The 19493-nt window shown below is 39.7% G+C and overlaps 1 protein-coding gene across 3 annotated transcripts in view; it reads right to left on the bottom strand.

Moving 5' to 3' along the window:
* LOC149144169 (F-box/RNI-like superfamily protein) overlaps positions 1 to 19493 on the bottom strand; it is a 334943-nt gene that overhangs the window by 39170 nt on the left and 276280 nt on the right. For all 3 annotated transcript variants that reach the window (XM_089450095.1, XM_089450093.1, XM_089450094.1), the window contains one exon: positions 15606 to 15759. In XM_089450095.1, the coding sequence (XP_089306221.1) occupies positions 15606 to 15759 (154 nt within the window). The remainder of the gene's footprint in view (positions 1 to 15605; positions 15760 to 19493) is intronic.

The raw sequence follows: 19493 nt of genomic DNA, 5'->3' as shown, positions 1-19493 counted from the left end.
GTGTGTATTTATAACAAATGAGGTGACTCTCCACCTCCCAAATGACTCTTGACCTTCCCTCATGACTCTTGAGCTCCCTAGTGACTTTTCACATTCCATGTGGGACCCTTGGGCTTCCACACATTTTACATTTTCTCATTTTTTGAAAATACAATAATTACATTACATAAATGACGTGGAAAAATACATTGACTCGTATGACTTTGTAATGACACCTTGAGAAGCCATGACTTGGCGACGGTGATATAAAACTTCATTTCATCAATGCCAAGATCTTCTCCTTCTTGCTATGATTTTGACCTCTGCATGATGGATTTTTGCTTGTCCTCGGTCTTCACCCTCCAAAGGGTCTAGATGAGTGTCAGAACCTTCCAAGTCAAGCATGAGTTTCCATGTCATTGTCTTGGTCCAAGATTCCTTCATGTCCTTCATGATGGTTCTTTATGGTGCTTCTTCTCAGTGGATGCTCTCTTGTAGCCTCTCCTTGATGACTTCCCTTGAGGATCACCTGCCATGCTAAAATGATATCACTTGCAAATGGAGTCCATTCATGACAAGCCAACATCATTTTGGAAACCACCTATTCTACATTTGCTTGCTCATGGAAGATGTTCACTGTGATGAGGCAATGGGTAAGGGTTTTGAAGCAAGAAGCTAAGGATTGCGCAATTGAGGCATATAGGGACCCAAAGATGGCCATATTGTCCTCTGCAACTGCGCAATGAGCAATTAAGAAAGTCTTATCAAGGTTCTACGCAATGGGGAAGTCCAGGAGACAAGGTAATGAGCCTGCTCACTAAGGATGTTAGTGTGCAATGCTCAAGGAAGAGGAGGTAGAGATTGTGCAGTAGAGCATCACAAGGATTGAGGGATGACCTCACTGTCCACTAGAACTGCGCAATGCGCAGTAGGAGATAAGATGGGAAAAGGTATTACGTAGTGATGGGTTTTAGTCAGCAAGAGAGACAGTACTAGCCACTATAACTGCGCAATTCGCAGTGATTGAGGAGCAGATCCCAAGGATTACACAGTTGAGGATCTCAGTGACCTAGGGGTGACCCGTTGTTCATTAAAACTATGCAATACTCAGTAAGAGGTCCACTGGATGAAGGGATTGTGTAGTTGAGCAAGTTAGGGAGACAGGGAGCCAAGTTAGAGCATTGTGATTGCGCAATATGCAACAACTGAAGAGGAGGCTTAAAGGACTACACAATTGATCATGACAGTGACACAGGGAGGCTCTATTGTCCACTGCAACTATGCAATGCGCAATCCAGAGTAGGAGAGATAATGAACTGTATAGTTGACAAGGCCAAGCAACCAGATTGATGCTCAGGATTCCAAGGTTGCTCAATGTGCAAGTGGAGAAGGAGATTGTCCTCTAGCACTACGCAATGCGCAGTTCCAAGAGGCAAAGGATGCTTCACTATGACTTGAGACTGCACAGTGCGCAAATCCAGGAGAGAGAAAAAGTTAGCATGTTGGAAAGACAGTGAAAGCTCTGAAAATGACTAAGTGTGGGATCAGTGAAACAAGAGAGAACAAGACATGCAAACAAGTCTTAAAATAGTGATCTCACATTCACATAACATCCACACAAGCCAGGGGAATGCACAATACTCAAAATCCACATGCATACCTTTAAATGACAACAAAACGACACGTATTTATATGTGTGACAGTTGAAACGTAGCTTTGCGACACTTAGAATACAAGTTACAACACAAGTGTCGACTGCAACCCAAAAGTGCGCTAAGTTGTCGGAGAGTGTCTAGTGCATATTCTTATGATGTATATGATCAGCTAATGCAGAAGAGTGTGTTAGAGATGCCTCTAGTGATGCGCTAAAGTGCAACACATGCAGGGGTGAAAATAATCAAAAGCAACACTTGCGACCGTGAGAAAAAGCGAAAACGACACTTGCAAAAACTAAAGAAAGTGAAGGCGACACATTCTAGAGTGAAGAAAATGCAAAAGCGATACTTCTCAAAGCAAAAGCAAGCAAAACCAACAGATGTGAAAGTGAAAGTGACACTTATTAAAGCAAAAGGTGCACAAAAGCGACAGCTGAGAAGACTCACTAGAAAGATGATATAATTGCCACTAAGAGTGAGAAAGATTGTCAATAATGTTGCGCACTGACTGTTGGCATGGATTGCACAGTGCATTGTCGCTGTCAATTGCGCAAGCATTGTCAGTAGGTGCTGCGCCGGGTCTAGGAGTTGCTCAATCCTTATTACCAAGGATTGCGCAATCATTGTTATTAGTGATTGTGTATGCTCTATTTCCATAGGTTGTGCAAACATTATTCTTAAGGACTACGCACTGCTTCTTTACAGAGATAAACATTAACTACTAAGCTTACATGAAAGAGGTGTGTTGGCGAATGCATTGAAATCTATGCATGTGTAAGCAAGTGGTTTTCACAATTAAAATCTCGGAAGAAGGCTTAAAACATCAACCAATTATAAAGCGACTATGATCAACATGAAATGATAGATCGTAAGATCACAAGGAGGCTCCAAACTTCAAGCGCGGGCAAAATTTTGGAGGTTGTTTGTGGCAACAACAACACTTGGCGACACATTGGAAGAACTCCAGCTCCTCTGCTTGGATCTTCCTTTGAGCACAAAGTCTTAGTCTTTCAGGAAGTATTGATTCACCGTGTCGACCACCTCAACTTCCCCATTTATCTCGGTTATAGGTATAGTCTCTCCCATCCCCCTCTCGGCTAAACGCATTTACAACGTTTACCATATCTCAATTGTTTCGATCTGGGAGTATCAGATGATCAGAGTCTTCGATCCATCTTCGATGTTGCTCCACTACCAACAGGTTGTTCAATACCCCGACGGAGTCACTATAGGAACACAAGCATTACCTCGCTACCAACAACTCTGTTTTGTACCCCAGCGAAGTTGCTTGCTTCACCTCTCTGCACAGGAAGCCTTTCTCTTCTTTCACCCCTTTATTTTGTTTTCAATATGCTCATATGATCCCGACTTACTAAGAGCAAGAGAGGTTATTCCTTCAGAGACTATTATATTCCACTAAAATTAACATGATCGGTCTTAGTTTTCTCATTTCCCTTCTCTACTCAATTGGATTGGCAAGCAAAACACCATTCAATTACCATACCGATTCAACGTATGAAGATCTTAAAATAGATACGAGCATCATCGTTTTTCCTATAGCTTTCTGTGTGAATGGATCATATTTTTCATCTAGATATCATTGACTTTAAATATATCAAACCCAAACAAAGAAGAGGGACCAAAAGTTAACCAAGTGTTGATGTGTGCCACATAGACTTTCAAAGCTTTGCCACATTGTTTCTTGAGCCATGCAAGCACAATTTTTGTGCACGGTCTTATTAAACACAACAACAAGAAAAGAAAGCAAATGTATGATTGAAATGAAAAGCAACATGCAAGACGAAATCAAGAAATAGAGCTAATGCAAAGACTAGATGAAGAGAAATATTCAGGGTGAGTGCAATGCAAAAGAAAACTAAAGTGACGGTTGAGAATACTCACTGGAATGATGATACAATTGCCACTGAGAGTGAGAGAGACTGTCAAATAATGTTGTGCATTGACTGTTGGCATGGATTGCACAGTGCATTGTCCTTGTCAACTACGAAAGTATTGTCAGTAGGGGTTTCACATAGTCTAGGAGTTGCTTAATGCCTATTAACAAGGACTGCGCAATCACTGTTACTAGTGACTACTTATGTTCTATTTTCAAAGGCTATGCAAGCATTGTTCTCAAGGACTGCGCAATGCTTGTCTATAGAGATAAACATTAACTACTAAGCTTGCAAGCAAGAGGTGTGCTGGTGAATGCATCGAAAGCTAAGCATGAGTAAGCAAGTGGTTTTGACAATTAAAATCTTAGAAAAAGGGTTAAAACATCAACTAATTATGAAGCAGATATGATCAACATGAAATGACAGATCGTAAGATCACAAGGAGGCTCCAAAATTCAAGTGGAGGTAAAATTTGGAGGGTGTTTGTCACAGCGACAACTCCCTCTTATTGCCTTTTACCTTTTCTTGATTTTTCTTTGTATAATTGCCCAAAGCTCTATGAAATGAGAGCATGCTTTGAATGATGGGTAGCAGTAGTTAGCCCCTTAGTGGTGAGGCAGTTCATAACCCACTGAAGGTTGGAACATGCAAGGGTTCCTTTCCATGATGTGATAAAGAAACATTGGCCCCAGGTACTGGATGATGGCCATAATGATAAGGGGTAGAGCTTATGCTTGGCTTTTGCCCACGTGTTAATGTTAATGTCCCAACCATCTTTTGCATTTTATAATTTTCTTTCAGTTGTTTCTTGCTTGTGGCCATAATTATGGATTTTACATTTCTTTTAGCTACATCGACCTTTCGGGACAGTTTACAAGCCCAATCCAGACATGTGGACAATGGGAGGGGGGTATGTTAGAACCCAGTGGACCCAGAGATTAGGTGGTGGAGTATAGGACTCATAATGTACAAAGGGAAGTGATAGGTATGAAATCGGAAAATGAGACCACACTATCTCAATCAAGGTTTCCCAAGTAGTGCCCTTCCTAAAGCCATGGACCATTAGGGGAGGTCCCACTAGACTAGGATTGAAGATTAACCTCCCATTTAAGGTGAGGGAACAAAACCACGATTAAAACCATTCCTTCTTCCTATTCACCCAATAATCCATGCCAAATGCCAAAATGAAAAACAAGCATAAGCACACGATTGCACAATGAATAACATACCTTTTGGATCAGATTTTCAACATGTTCTCTTATGACAAATGGGCAAGGAAACATGTGGTTGATGCAAGTAGCGAAGATAAAATGGCACATCACATCAGCTACAAGGCGGTTGTCAAGGGCTACTAGCTGGAAGAAAAGGATCAAGAGAAAAAATTCTCCTAGGGGTAGCCACTTTTGGTGGGTAACATCTAGCTCTAGCTAGGACATGAGCTCATCGTAGAGTGCATGATCCATGTACTTGAACGGGGAGTTCAAGAGAACAACAATCTCTGGGGCGTAGACCTGTATCTTGCACATCAGAATACAACTATTGGAAGCATGTGCACTTGGCATACTTTTATCACCCATGTGTTTCATCAAATAATAAACCATACAGAAAAGTAAATCTATTCTAAGTGCAATATGCAATGTAATCTAGCATGAGAACATAATATGATAATAGTAGCTACGCAAAAGGGAACATGCAACACATCCTACATTAACAAGCATGCTATATTATGCAAGTGCTAAATATAGTCATACATCCAATGTAACCAGCATATCACTAGATCGATATAAAAGCACTTGCCCCTATGAGCCATTATGAGGTAGGGCAGACAAATATCACATTTTCCATTGCAATATTTGCTTGATGAATGGTAAGGGTGGGAGGCGGGAACATATGAGGACCATGTATCAAAGATCATAGATAAGGATGGAAAAGAGGAATCTAACTTGCGCCACATTTCTTGCAACAAAAGAATGGAGAATTCAACAACCAAGCTCATAAACTTTTGATAAAGAGCAAGCTCAAGCATATCCTCCTTATGACATGAAAAGATAGATGGCTCATTCGTATCCATAATCACATCATCCAGATTATCGAGGAAAGAGCAAGGTGTGCTACGATCATCATACATTGGGAAGAACCACAACCCCCTTTTAGGGCATTGGGGAGGTTCCTCAATTTCATGTCTCCCAAGAGATTCATTAAGAGGGGCATCAAGCTCCTCTTTGCTACTAATGACATCATGATCATTTGATTGAGGATCATCATCATGAAACATATAAAATAGGCCTTTCCAGTGAGCCATTTCTTGCCATGCAAATTTTCATAAGATTCAGATATGGAGTCGCCAAGGTGAACTTGAAATGCCTTGAAAGATGTTTGTTTCACCCCACAAGCATTGACTTTGAGGCTTAATGAAGAACTATGGCTTTGTTCTTCCAATGGAGTCGCCAAAAAGGATCTATATTGTCGTATGGGGACAAGACACACACTTTGTGTCTCCAACAATGGTGCCAAAATGTTACCACAAAATCTAAAGACTTTGGAGAGGGAAACCTTACAAGACAAAAGCTAGACAAAGTGCTAACAATGGGGTAGAAGCCGAATGTCTCCTCAACCAAAACCCCCTTCTCTTTACGGATTTTCACCGATGGGAGGAGTTCTGAAGGAAGGAGAGTGAAAATTGCTTAAACCCAAGTATTCCTACTGCAGTACTGATGATATTTCTCCTACTTGTTAGATTTACATAAACAAGTTATTTGCAGTTTCCTGCAGCAAACATCGAAATACATAACACTGCAGCCTACACCAATTAAATTATATGTCGAAACAAGAAACTGAACAATAGAGAAAGATACACACAAGTGACACAATTGTTTTTGGACAAACATCCCAGGAAAAACCCAATGCGGGAAAACCGGTGTAACAAATTTGAGGGTTTTTATTATTAAGCTGAAGTATTTCTGAATACAACTACTCAATGCCTTCCCAGCAATCCAATTACAGAGAAACTCCCTCTGCACCTCTCTACGAAAGCTCACTTCAAATTTCTCTTCCAATAGTTGCTCTACTTCAGAAATTCAATCTCCTAAACTCTCTATGTGTCTTCCAAATGACCCTCAAGCTTCCTTAAATAATCATCTCGTCGACATTCAATGGCCCAGATTAGAAGCTAATCAATGGTTAAGATCATTTCTACTTGATCCTCGTAATCTTCTAGAAGTTACACCCACATTTAGATTAATACCCAATAATTATTTTATTTTCCTAAGTTTAGACTTAGGGTCCCATTAAAAATAATTAATTATTTTAATAAAACTATCTCCGGGTGGAATTTCCCAAAACTCTTTCTGGGTTCTTTGGAATACATGTGCCCAAGCCTCCCTACAAAATTTGAGACTTAGAGCACATCCGATGCTACCAGAAATCAACAAGGGGATCACTTAGAATAGATATATTAGGTATAAGGCACAAGATGATCAACTTACTACTCATTTGAAAGAGAGGCTCAATAATGGTACAAGGCTTCAAAGAAGTAAATTGCTCTCCAAGAATAGACCTAGAAAAGAAGGCTCAAGACATAGAGTTTTGAGATTTTCGATGGTAATAGATATTCACAATGGTCAAGGCCCAAGAGAAAGGGTTTATCACAATGATATACAGCTAATCCAAGGCTCATGAAAACCTCAAGAAAGTCTTCATGTTGAGGGAGAAGAAACTAGGGTTTCCCTCTTAGAGCAAAACCAAGGACAAGAGATTTTATGAATGAAATTTGAGTGGATGCCCACAAAATTGATAGGTTACGTAGCCTATACCTATCTCTTGTTGTTTAGGCTCTCAAATCATAAAAAGTCTCTTCCCTAAAATTTCTCTCCAGGCCCTAGATTTTCACCATAGCCTTAAAAGGACTGAATTTGAGAAGATAAAAATTATGGAGGAAATTTAAGGTTGCTCACCAAAGACTCGTAGAAATTTTTTCATGTAGCCCTACCCAGTTTCAATTTGATTTGTAAATCAAGTTTAGTGCCCAAACCCCTTTGTTCATTGCCTAGATTTAAACTTGAATATAAATTCAATTAAAACACTAGAAGCTACCACTACTCTTTCACATTCAGTTGATAAATTTCACAAGCATGCACAAAAATTTAGACACCAATATTTGGTCAATGAGACCCTAGTAAACCTCCAAAGGGAAAATAAATAGGAAGAGGATGTTTATTTGCTTTTCTCAAATAAATTTACAACATTAATTACAAACAAGGGTACTTATCTCCCTCCTTGAAATTTGGGCTAGATCCTAGAAAACAATGCAGTTGTCTAGAAATTCGTGCCACTATCTAGGCTATATGCCCTTGCTTTTCGTGTCGTTGTTCAGACTATCTGCCCTCGATTATTGTGCCACTATTTAGATTTTCTACCCTCGAAAATCATGCCATAGGCCAACTGTCTACCCTTGAAAATCATGTCATTGTTTAAGACTGAAACCCTCGATTTTCATGCCTCGATCTGACCTTTTTCCTTGAAACCTGTGCCTTAGACCCAAAATTTCTCCTCAAATTTGTGTTGTCAGACTAGTAATAAATACACTGAGTCTACCTCGAAATTCGTGTTGTAGATGCCTCTCTTCTCCTCAATTTTTAGGTTGTTGTACTTGTTGTACCTCCTCAAATTTCATGCCTCTCAACCTAGGAATTCATGCTTGTAGATGCCTTCTCCTTGCTGCAAATTGCTATTTGAGCCTTCTCCTTGCTTCTCCTCTCTCCTCTTCACTTCTCCAAAACTACACTTGAAGAATGAGCCTCCATTTGCCCTTTTCCTCCTTTTTAGTCTCCATAAGGATGAGAAGGCCTATCCCTAAGATCAAAGGTTGAGATTAGATCTCAACTTCTCCTAATCAAAGGTGGAGATTTAATCTCACATTGACCCCCCCTCATGTCTCCCCCTTCATTAATGACCCCCTCTAGTCACTTTAATAACTTGTTGTACCATGTACTTTTTGCCTCATAAAGTCACTTTAAATATATGGTCACTTTAATATTATAAAAGTACAATGTACTTTTAGACTTCATAACGTGACTAAAAGGTCACATGAATTTAATAATCTCATAAAGTCATACTAAAAAGGTGGGTTCACTTGTTTTCCTCGGCTTAGGGAAAAAGCATTAGGAAACACCTCCTTGGTACCTTTTTCAACAAAACTTGGACTAGTGCCTTGTCCCTTGGGCATATGGAGTCAAGGATGCTTAAGATCAGCCTAATTCATTGCTAAGGAGGCCAAAATTTGAGGCCCTAGGTACCAAAATTCCAGCATTTACCCACTTAATGATATATGGAGTTTGATGGAGGGTTGTAAGAATTCCTCCACTAGGAACATTCATTACATGTTATCCAATGAGTAACATATGTAATTCTCTACTAGATAGCCTTTAAAGTTTATTTTCAACAAGTTAAGGCATAATCAAGCATAATCTAGAAGCAACAATTCCATACAGTAGACAATTCAAAGTAATAATCTTCAACAATAGGAACTTACAAGATAACATGTAGTATATCCATCCATTCACCAAAGAAATATCTCCAAAGATGATCCAAAATAACTTCCAAACATCAAAGTGCATTCCAAGAATCTCCAATAGCTACAAAGAAACAACTGTGAGTTCCTTCAAAAGGTTTGAATTCTCCAAATGTGATGATGAGAGATCAAATGATCTCTTTCCAATATATACATGTCCAATGATCTCTAATTTTAGCCTAAATGCCCCTCAAGTCATAAAATAATGGGAAAATACTAAGTTAAGTTACAAGCCAACCTCATAGTCAATGTAAAAAAACATAAGAATTAACCCACAAAGAGGCTAAAATGTTGACGTCATGTATGCGTAGGACCTTCTAGGGTATGCGCTCAGCCCCTTTAGTGCCAAAGTAGGTGTATAGGGCACCAAAAGTCATGATGTAGGGGTTGGCCCCTAAATCTCGATGCAAATCATCGTATGGACCCTAGTTTTGTGTTTGTGGCACAAAATGGGTCTCATGGGTCTCTTGGTGATAGAATAGCTTGTCGTTGCTCCAACATTGAAGGCTTTAAGGATGGTGCTAGCCCTCCCAGATCTCAAGGGATGAGACAAATCTCATATGGGCCTTAGATCAACTGTCAAACCACATGATCACTGCTAAGTCGGTTGGGGAAGACTAGTCCAAGTGCATCATCTCATGAATAGTGTGGGGTAAAGTATAGAATATTGGGGTGTTGTACATGCCCATGGAATGGAATGAAGCTATCCAAGTGGTAGGAGTTACATGGCTCTCAATGTTTCACATGTAGGGTGTCATAATGCTCCTTTAGTGGACTTGGGCCCTAGTTAAGTTGCTTTACCCATGATGAAAACCACCTGCCAATCACACAATGTCCAGTGTTGCATCTTCACCATTAGGTACAATAATCATTAATGCATCTAAGTGGACCAAGCTTGTTAGTCAAGGGAAAATTGACACTTCATATGGGGCTTCCCTTCCAAATTTGGGGCTTTTATCATGTAATAGTGTTACTTCCCTAGGTAGGGGTGGCTAATGGATGACCCTATTAGGTGTTTCCAACCCCTAAGGGGAAAGACAGATCCTTGGCACATCCTTCAATCAATAGGTGGCATATGAATAATAACGGAACAGAGAGGGAAAAGGGGTCTCAAGGTCAAATGCGATGGTCAAAGGGGTAACAATGATGAGAAAATCAACATTTTGGCATACAGATGTGAAGGAGTAATCGTGGGTGCATGAGTTACACCGATCTTTGTTTTTCAACCCCTGTTACTGTCTTTTGCCTTTTCTTGATTTTTCTTTGTATTATTACTCAAAGATCTAGGAAATTAGAACATGCATTCAATAATGAGTAACATTCATTAGCCCCTTAGTGGTTGGGTGGCTCATCATCCACCAGGGGTTGGGATATGCAAGGGTTCCTTTCCATGATGCAGTAGGGCAACATTGGCCCTAGGAAACAGGTGATGGCCATAATGATAAGGGGTAGAGCTCATGCTTGGATTTTGCCCACGTGCTAATGTTCATGTCCCAACAATCTTTTGCATTTTAGAATTTTCTTTCTTGTGTTTCTTTGTTATATACCTAGGGGGGATAATATGGGGTACCAAGGGAGGTACCCAAGGTAATAATGTAATAATGGGATGGGCCATAGTAATAAATAAGGTGGTTAACCCATATCATGTAAGAGACCACAAGTAGTTAGTAATAATGTAATGGGCCCATGGTATTAGTTGATGGTATGAGGGAACCATGGTAATGACCCATGGTATTGTATGTATGAGGCCTATATAGAGGCTAGAGACTCCATGTCAAGGGATTGTCAAGGATTATTGTATGAACAAGCATATGGCTTGTGGAGTGTTCTCCTTCCTTAAGGAGTGAATGTATGGTGTTGCCTACCTTAAGGGTATGATCAATAAAGAATCATTTCATATACTTTCTGGGTTTATTTGCATTGTCTTATATTTTCATATCAGATCTATAGTATTTCCGGGTTAGATCTATAACAAGTGGTATCAGAGCTATAACAAGTGGATTTTGGGGGCGGCGAGTTTGCAGATCAGACCTGTATGTTTTGGTGCAAGATCTGCAAAATCTAATTGCAGATCCGGATTCTTTGTGAAAAAATAGCCGATTTCAAAAAAAAATCGATTGAATCGGAGTCCGGATGAAGGAGATATCGCTAATCTAAAAATCAATGGGGTTGCAGACAATTTTTCAGGGCAGCGAGTTTGCGGCGTAGATCTGGATGTCCTGGCACAAGATCTGCAAAATCTAATTGTAGATCTGGATTCTATGTGAAAAAAATACCCGATTTAAAACAAAAAAAATTCGGTCCAATCGGAGTCTGGATGAGGGAGATATCGCTGATTTAAAATCAGCTCTTTTTGCAGAAATTTTGCTGACGGCGGGAGAGTTGCAGCACAGATCTAAAATTCCAGTGTCTGGATCAGAATTTCTATCACATGGGCAGATGCAGAATGGTTGTTCCATTTCCGAAAACAGGTCATAATACGAATTCTGAGCAATATTGACGGAATTGTGACCATTTCAAATTTTCGCCAATTTTTTTTGTGATGGTGGCCCTAGGTCTGAATTTCAGGGACTTGTATGAATTTGATGGCTCTCATCCAGCCAAATGGCTAGCACAAATGGAGAAATATTTTTGATTGAATTACATCATGGATGATGAGACTCAGTTGAGTGTGGGATTACTGTACTTGGACAATGAAAGACGGAAATGGTGGCAATGGCATCAACGTTGCTATCGAAGGCCCTTGACTTGGGACACATTCACAAAAGATCTTATGGACCACTTTGACCGTAAAACTAATCTTGTGGATAAGCTCACACAGACAGACACACAGCTTAGCAAAGATTTTATTTTTACAGAAAAGAAGGAAACCAAGGAACCTAAAGGGTTATTTTCTGCTAGTATCTCCTTATTGCAGGTTCATGGATTGATTCAGAAAGAGAAGATTATTGTTTCTATAAATCCTAGTTGCAAGCATAATTTCATCAATGTTAATTTGGCAAAAAAATTGCAAGTTCCAGCAAAACAAATTGAAAATACATAGGTTGATGATGAGGATGTTCAAATTTATAAGGATTTGAAGCTTTCTATGGATAAGTATGTGTTGCATGGTGATTTTTATATTTCAGAGATGGATAATATGGATGTTGTTTTGGGATATCCTAGGATGGAATTTGCGGGTACTATCAATATTAATGTGCAGAAGAAATTCCTGAAGCTCTAGTATAAAAAGAAGAAAATTACATTACAGGATATTTCCATTAATAAACAGGTAGAGTCCAAGGAGGCTGAAGGAGAAGATGTTCTAGGGTCTGACATATTAGATGATGAGCCAATGATGATAGACAATCAAACACAAACAGAGGCTGAAGCAGAAAAGGTTACAGGTGTTGATACATCAGAAGAGGGCTCAGTGGTTGAAGTCATATTGGAAAAGAAGACACCACACACAGCAGGGTGAATTAAAGAAAAAGCTATCGTGGGTTAAAACTTCAACATATCATCACCCACATTACCCCGCAAGACAACCATCAAGATGGCAACCAACTAGCCACACGGACAACAACCCCCGCAGGACATATAGAGAGGAGCGAAGATCCACCTACTACATATCAACACAGAAGAACTACCACTGTCAACTTCCATCTCAAGCGAGCGAGGCACCAGCGAGACCGAGGGTTCACCTTTCTCTTGGATGGCTAGATTCACGTGCATGGTACCAGTGGACTACTCTTTTGAGTAGATCTTATTATTTGTGTTCTTTCCATGTTTCGGGGACGAAACATGCTAAGTGGGGTGGAATGTTATATACTTAGGGGGGATAATATGGGGTACCAAGGGAGGTACCCAAGGTAATAATGTAATAATGGGATGGGCCATAGTAATAAATAAGGTGGTTAACCCATATCATGTAAGGGACCACAAGTAGTTAGTAATAATGTAATGGGCCCATGGTATTAGTTGATGGTATGAGGGAACCATGGTAATGACCCATGGTATTGTATGTATGAGACCTATATAGAGGCTAGAGACTCCATGTCAAGGGATTGTCAAGGATTATTGTATGAACAGGCATATGGCTTGTGGAGTGTTCTCCTTCCTTAAGGAGTGAATGTATGGTGTTGCCCTACCTTAAGGGTATGATCAATAAAGAATCATTTCATATACTTTCTGGGTTCATTTGCATTGTTTTATATTTTCATATCAGATCTATAGTATTTCTGGGTTAGATCTATAACATTCTTGCTCGTGGCCATGATTATGCTTTTTATTTACTTCTCTTTTAGCTGCATCAACCTCTCAGGGTAAAGTTTCCAAGCCCAGCCTAGACATGTGGACAAGGGGAGGCGGTGTGTTAGAACCCAATGGACCTATGGTCATGTGGACCCAAAAATTGGGAGGTGGAGTATAGGGCTCATAATGTATGGCGGAAAGTGATAAGTACGGAACGGGAAAAAGGGACCATGTCCCAGGAAGTGCCCTTCCTAAAGCCATGGGCCATCAAGGGAGGTCCCACTGGACTAGGATTGAAGATTAACCCCCCATTTAAGGTGAGGGAACAAAATCACGAACAAAACCCTTCTTCCAAGTCACCCAATAATCCATGCCAAATGCCCAAAAGAACAACAAGCATAAGCACCTGATTGCACAATGAATAACATACCTTTTGGATTGGATTTCCCACCTTCTAAAATGTGCTTTTATGACAAGTGGGTGAGGAAACATATGGCTTATGCAAGTGGCACAGACAAAATGGTGCATAACATCAGCTACAAGGTGGATGTCAAGGGCTGTTGGCTGGACGAAAATGATCAGGAGAAAAATTCTCCCAAGGGTACACGCATTTGGTGGGTAATAGGTCCAATGGAAAATTATCTCCCAAGAAGCTAGAAAAATTTGGATGTCTTGGTTGGGTCATGACCAGAGGAGATTGATACATTTCCCTAAGGAGCCATATAGGACTTTGGCCAACCCTGGTTATATGAAGAGTTACATTTCCCACTGTAGGATGGAGTTATCATATAAACATGCATCAACATGGCAAGCTCATAAAACTCTTCTCAAGGAAGGTGAAATTCCAGCTGAAGGAAAATCTGTTGCAGCCAAGGAGAATACCTCCCTCGCTAAGAGGAAGTGTTGATTTTTGTGTAGTATCAGGAGGTATTCCCGCATCCAAGAGGCCTCCTAAGTTGGCCGAGAAAAATTATGGAAATTAAAATAAAATAAATTTTATTTTGCGGTCTCATGTAGGCCCAAAAGGGACAAGTTGGCCCCACAATTAAAGGGTGTGTCCCTCCGACTCCCTTGAGGTAAATGAATCCATTGAATTTGTATATATACACATGATGTGACACTTCATTTGTCTCACTCACTCATCATATACCTTATATAGAAGACACTCATGGGAGCAGAAAAAGGATGAAATGGAAGAAGTTTGGACTTGGTTTTTTGCACAGATTTCCAGATATTTTATTGTAAACCTTGCTAAAGAAGAATTTCTCCTAGAAGAAGAGTTACTGGGTTTTCTCCCAAGTTTGGGTTTACTGGGGAAAATTTGTTGTCTCTATTCTGCATGGCTGTTTCTTTATGATATTATTTGTCTCTACTGTTTTTGATGCATTACTGTTGAGATTTTCTGTGTATAATTGCTTAATGATATATGTGACACAAGATAAATAAAATGAAGGCCATTAGAAGTAATTATCAGATCAGAAAAATTGGTTTCTACAGTGCATTATTGCGGAAAATTCAACACAGGACAGTGGGGGAGTCTGAATTCCAGATAGTTATCATAGATGGATAGTAATGATTTTATGACATATTTATTTTGATCTGCTGTCACTAAGTATATGACTAATCAGTGAGTTTGTACAAAATGCATTATCTTATAACGCATCTATTTTGATATGCTATCACAATGTATATGACTGATCAGCGAGTTTGTAGAAAATGCACTAATTTATAAAGCCTATAATGCAACTACTATCTCATACGTCACTTCGCCTACCTGACGGTGAAATAAAGTCCCCCATCCTTTCTTTCCTGATTTCCACCATTTCTCCAAAGAAAGATTTCAGACATAGTAACGCATAATTAGCAACAGGAAATGCACATGCTTATATATGATATATATAGGACTTAGATACATCACGGAATATTCACCACAACAATAAAGTTGTTTAGATAACAATTCTTCACATTTCTTCAAAATACTTATTAAAGTTTCAAACAAAGTTATCTTATGTACCAATTTCCTCTTCTTGCTTTGTGTATGCAGAGTCCTAATATCATCCTTTAAAAATATGATGTGCCATCTAAGTAGGCTGGACAGAAATTATTGTTACAAATAGGACCACTTTTCTCCACAATGCAGTTAAGTGTCTTGTATTTCCCTAGTTGTCAATAGTTAAAACACAAAGATTATACTTACTATTCAAGTTACAAACAAAAATAAGTCATGAGATTATAGCCCATAAAGATGCAACTTATCTATTTTTAATAACTTACCTGACACACACTAACATCCAGGTGAATTAGAAGAGGGCAGCCTTTTGAGATGGCGGTAACTCCAACATCACCAACTCGATAGCAACCACTAACATTCAATTGGCGCAGAGAAGCACAGCCATTCCCAATAGAAATGAGAGCATCATCCCCAATTCTAGCATAGGGCACAACATATAAACATGAAGAGGGTTGTTTGAGACTCTTCTTAGCAAATTCAGAACAAACATATTCACTAACTTAGCAGTGGAATTCGTAGAACAGATAACTAACAACATTCAGAATCTTGTTTTACTCTACTTCAGAACTTGCAAAACTCAAAAAGAATTCCAAAGGGAAATACTATGAACAAAGCCTTGAAATGTTATCAATGGTCACATAAAAATACATTAAAAGAATGTAGAATTAGTAAATTCTCAAAAGGAAGCTGTGTCCATTTGTCAGTGCAGGAGCATCTATCATTTTAAAGCAATGAATTTTTAAGCCACAGTCGAACTTGGATGTAAGACAAACTAACATAATGTTCACAAAATTTAATACTCATGCTATACTCAGTAAATGATTATCCATGATTATTGCTGGGCATTTGGCTAGGTCTGTGCTGGCAGGTGCCTGGTTTGAGTCCCCCTAGGTGAGCAACATTAGTATATGCCAGCGGGTTTACTAGGGATGCCATCCACAAACGTGGAGGAGCTATCCTTTGGGTTTCTCCACAAGGTCTTAGTTGGAAAAATAAATCAATTATCCATGGTTTTTCACCCACTGGGATCATATACAATTTAACTGCAAAGGAGACAAGTGACAAAAGGCAAACTTGATTGAATCCTACATAAAAATTACTGGAAATTTTAAGCCTACTTTTCTCTTTTATTTCAGATTGATTTATTGAAGGTAAGAAATAGATTATCGACAATGTTGTGCATTTCAATGTTTCACATGTTCGATTGTTTCTTATTGGTCTTATTGGTGAAGGATGATGGCTGTTTTGTTAAAGACAGACCATTTTAATAAAATATTGGCAAAATTACCACATCCAAATATTGAGGAGCCAATAGAGGTAGCAAAACAAACACAAATTCTTCAGGACAACCACAAGTGCCCTAGGAGAGAAAGTAGTAAGAGAGAAAACTAGTTGGACAGGTGCTATATCTCAAGCCAATCAACTCAGAAAGTTCCATATAAAATCATCAGACTCAGCCACAATAAATAGTCAGTCACTAAAAGAATCGCACCTTTATTTTAGCATTGTAAGTACAAAGTCTAAATATAACAGATTCATAACTTAGGAACTCAAGGAGGTCAACTATCACTTGTCAAGTGCTGTACTTTCACAATGCCCAATGACACAATCACATGAACAGCATGGGAGCGGATAACAACACTCCCTTATAAACTTGCTCACTAATCTAACATGAAGGGATTAGAGAGAAGTATGAAGATGGACGAGAGAAGAATGAATGTACCAAAAAGTCATTGAACAACCTATCTAAATCAGCTTTCCATCTCTTGTAGAATGCAGATGGAAGTCTACAAAGAAACTATCAACAAATATTTCAGACTTGGAAAAGAAACCTCAACCAAGAGAGTAGCACCTAGCTTCAGCTTGTCCGATCCCATCTTCACCTAGAAAAGTGAACACAACTGGAGTCTCCAAAACATGCATGAAATTTGCCTTGGAAAAGCTGCTGGAACCTCCAATGGATGCTCATGCACGATCTTCTTGGCAACCATAGAATGAGTGAAAAAAGGAAGAATCTCCCAAACAAGCACTGCACTGCAGTACTGCATTAATACCTAGGATGAAAGATGCACTAGACAACTGCCAAGTAGAAGAAAGGTCGGCCAAGAATAACTGTTAAAACTTGCCAAGGATAATATCCTTAAGCAAGGCACACCAGTCAACTATCAAGTACAAATGAAGGCACTGGGATTTGTGACATGAATATTCCTAGTTTCCACCAAGAATTTGGGACGGGGGGATATGGGTATGGGGAAATGCATAGGGGGGCCATATGGAAGCACCCTCAAATTTTAGGGAAATTTAGGGAGCACTGGGATATGTCAAGGGTATATGTGTGTGTGTGTGTGTGTTGATTTCGGGTAGCATCGGATGTGCTCTAAGCCTCAAATTTTGCAAGGAGGCTTGGACACATGTATTCCAAACAACCCAAAAAGTGTTTTGGGAAATTCCACCCAAAGACAATTTAATGGGACCCTAAGTCTAAACTTAGGAAATTAAAAATATTAATGGGTATTAATCTAATTGTGGATGTAACTTCTCGAAGAAGACAAAGATCAAGCTAAAATGATCTTAGCTATTGATTAGCTTTTAATCTAGGTCGTGGAATGTCAACGAGAAGATTATTTAAGGGAGCTTGAGGGTCATTTGGAAAACACATCGAGAGATCAAGAGATCAAATTTCTGAAGTGAGAAGTTCTCAGGAGGAAATTCTAGTCAAGGAGATTTCTTGCAGAGAGGGGTAGTGAATATCCAGAAGAAGGAAGTTTTCCTAGGTTGGAGAGTATGAGGCAGAGAGAGGGCAAAACGACGTCCAGAGAGAGGCAGACGCTAGCCCACGCAGAGCTGACACAATGATAGCGCAGGCCTTAGAGGGAGATCGAATTCCTACTGAGGAAATCAAGTTTCAATAGCCGAGAGTCGGGGTGTGAGACCGAGAGGCAAAGATTCGGATTTTCCAACCAATAGAGGGTCTAGAGAAGGAGCAGTGTGATACCCAATAGGAGTGACGCAAGAACTGCATAGGAGTGACACAGTTTTGTGTAGAGGCTATGCATAGGCTCCAGTTCAGTGCGTTCAAACTGAGATTCTCCCAGTGACAGGGTGAGATCATTTCACCATTCATTTTGTCCCATTTCTCTGTGTATCGGATTGCTAGTTGAACATCAAAGAACTGTACTCATATTTTCTACTACATAATAATAAAACCCTCAGATCTGCTACACCGGTTTTCCCGCATTGGGTTTTTCTGGGGACATTTGTCCAAAAACAACGGTGTCAATTGTGTTGTATTTTTCTTTCTTGATCAGTCTCTTGTTTCTGCATATTATTTAATTAAGTGAAGGTCGAAGTGTATGTATTACGATATTTGCCATCGGAAACTGCAAGTAATTTGTTTGAAGGAATTTAACAAATAGGAGTAATATCATCAATTGTTGTAGTAGGAATTTCGGTTTAGGAATTCTCACATGGTATCAAAGCTACAGGGTGAAGCAAGAAGAGCAAAGCCGGTAGATCCAATGCTAAGCAGATGAGGGATATCAAAAAGCTGCAGGAGGCAGCGGTTCGAAACCCCAAACGGTTTGCATAGTTAGCCGAAGCATTGAAATTTCGAGGCAATCTCTTTCCGAGTGAGTCGACAGAGAGAAGGACTCCCAGTTCGAATTTTTGTTGGGGCAAAAGGAGTAGGGTTGAAACCTCAGCATAAGGAGAGCTGGTGGGACGCAGATTTTTCTGCAGGCAGTTTGCTTGGTAGAAAATCATCAGAAAAAAGAGGAGAAGCACGGTTGAGGGAATTTCTTCCTCTAAGAATTCCTAGCCAAGGAATTCGAATTCTCTAGAGCTGAGCAACAACAAGGGGCAGCAGTTTTACTAGCTCCAGTAGGGACTGCGTAGGCCAGCCCAACAACGGCACAGAGGAGAGAGGAGGTCATTTGACTTTCTATTTTCGGCAGATATGGCAACCAATGGCTTGAGGGATCAGGATAGGTTGGATGGAGCATCCAACTATGTCATTTGGAAGGCAAGAATGTCATTCCTTCTAGATGAGCATGCCCTCAAGACATACGTCAACAGTGTGGTGGTTGTCCCTTCAGATGCAGATCCATTGAAGAAGTACAGATGAGAAATGGCGAAGGCCAAGAGGATGATCC

Source organism: Pinus tabuliformis, chromosome X (assembly GCF_031772625.1).
Source record: "Pinus tabuliformis cultivar Carrire ecotype Pingquan chromosome X, CPIR1, whole genome shotgun sequence".
NCBI classification, from domain to species: Eukaryota; Viridiplantae; Streptophyta; class Pinopsida; order Pinales; family Pinaceae; genus Pinus; species Pinus tabuliformis.
The sequence above is the reverse complement of the archived record's forward strand: the minus strand, read 5'-3'. Positions and strand labels throughout refer to the sequence as shown.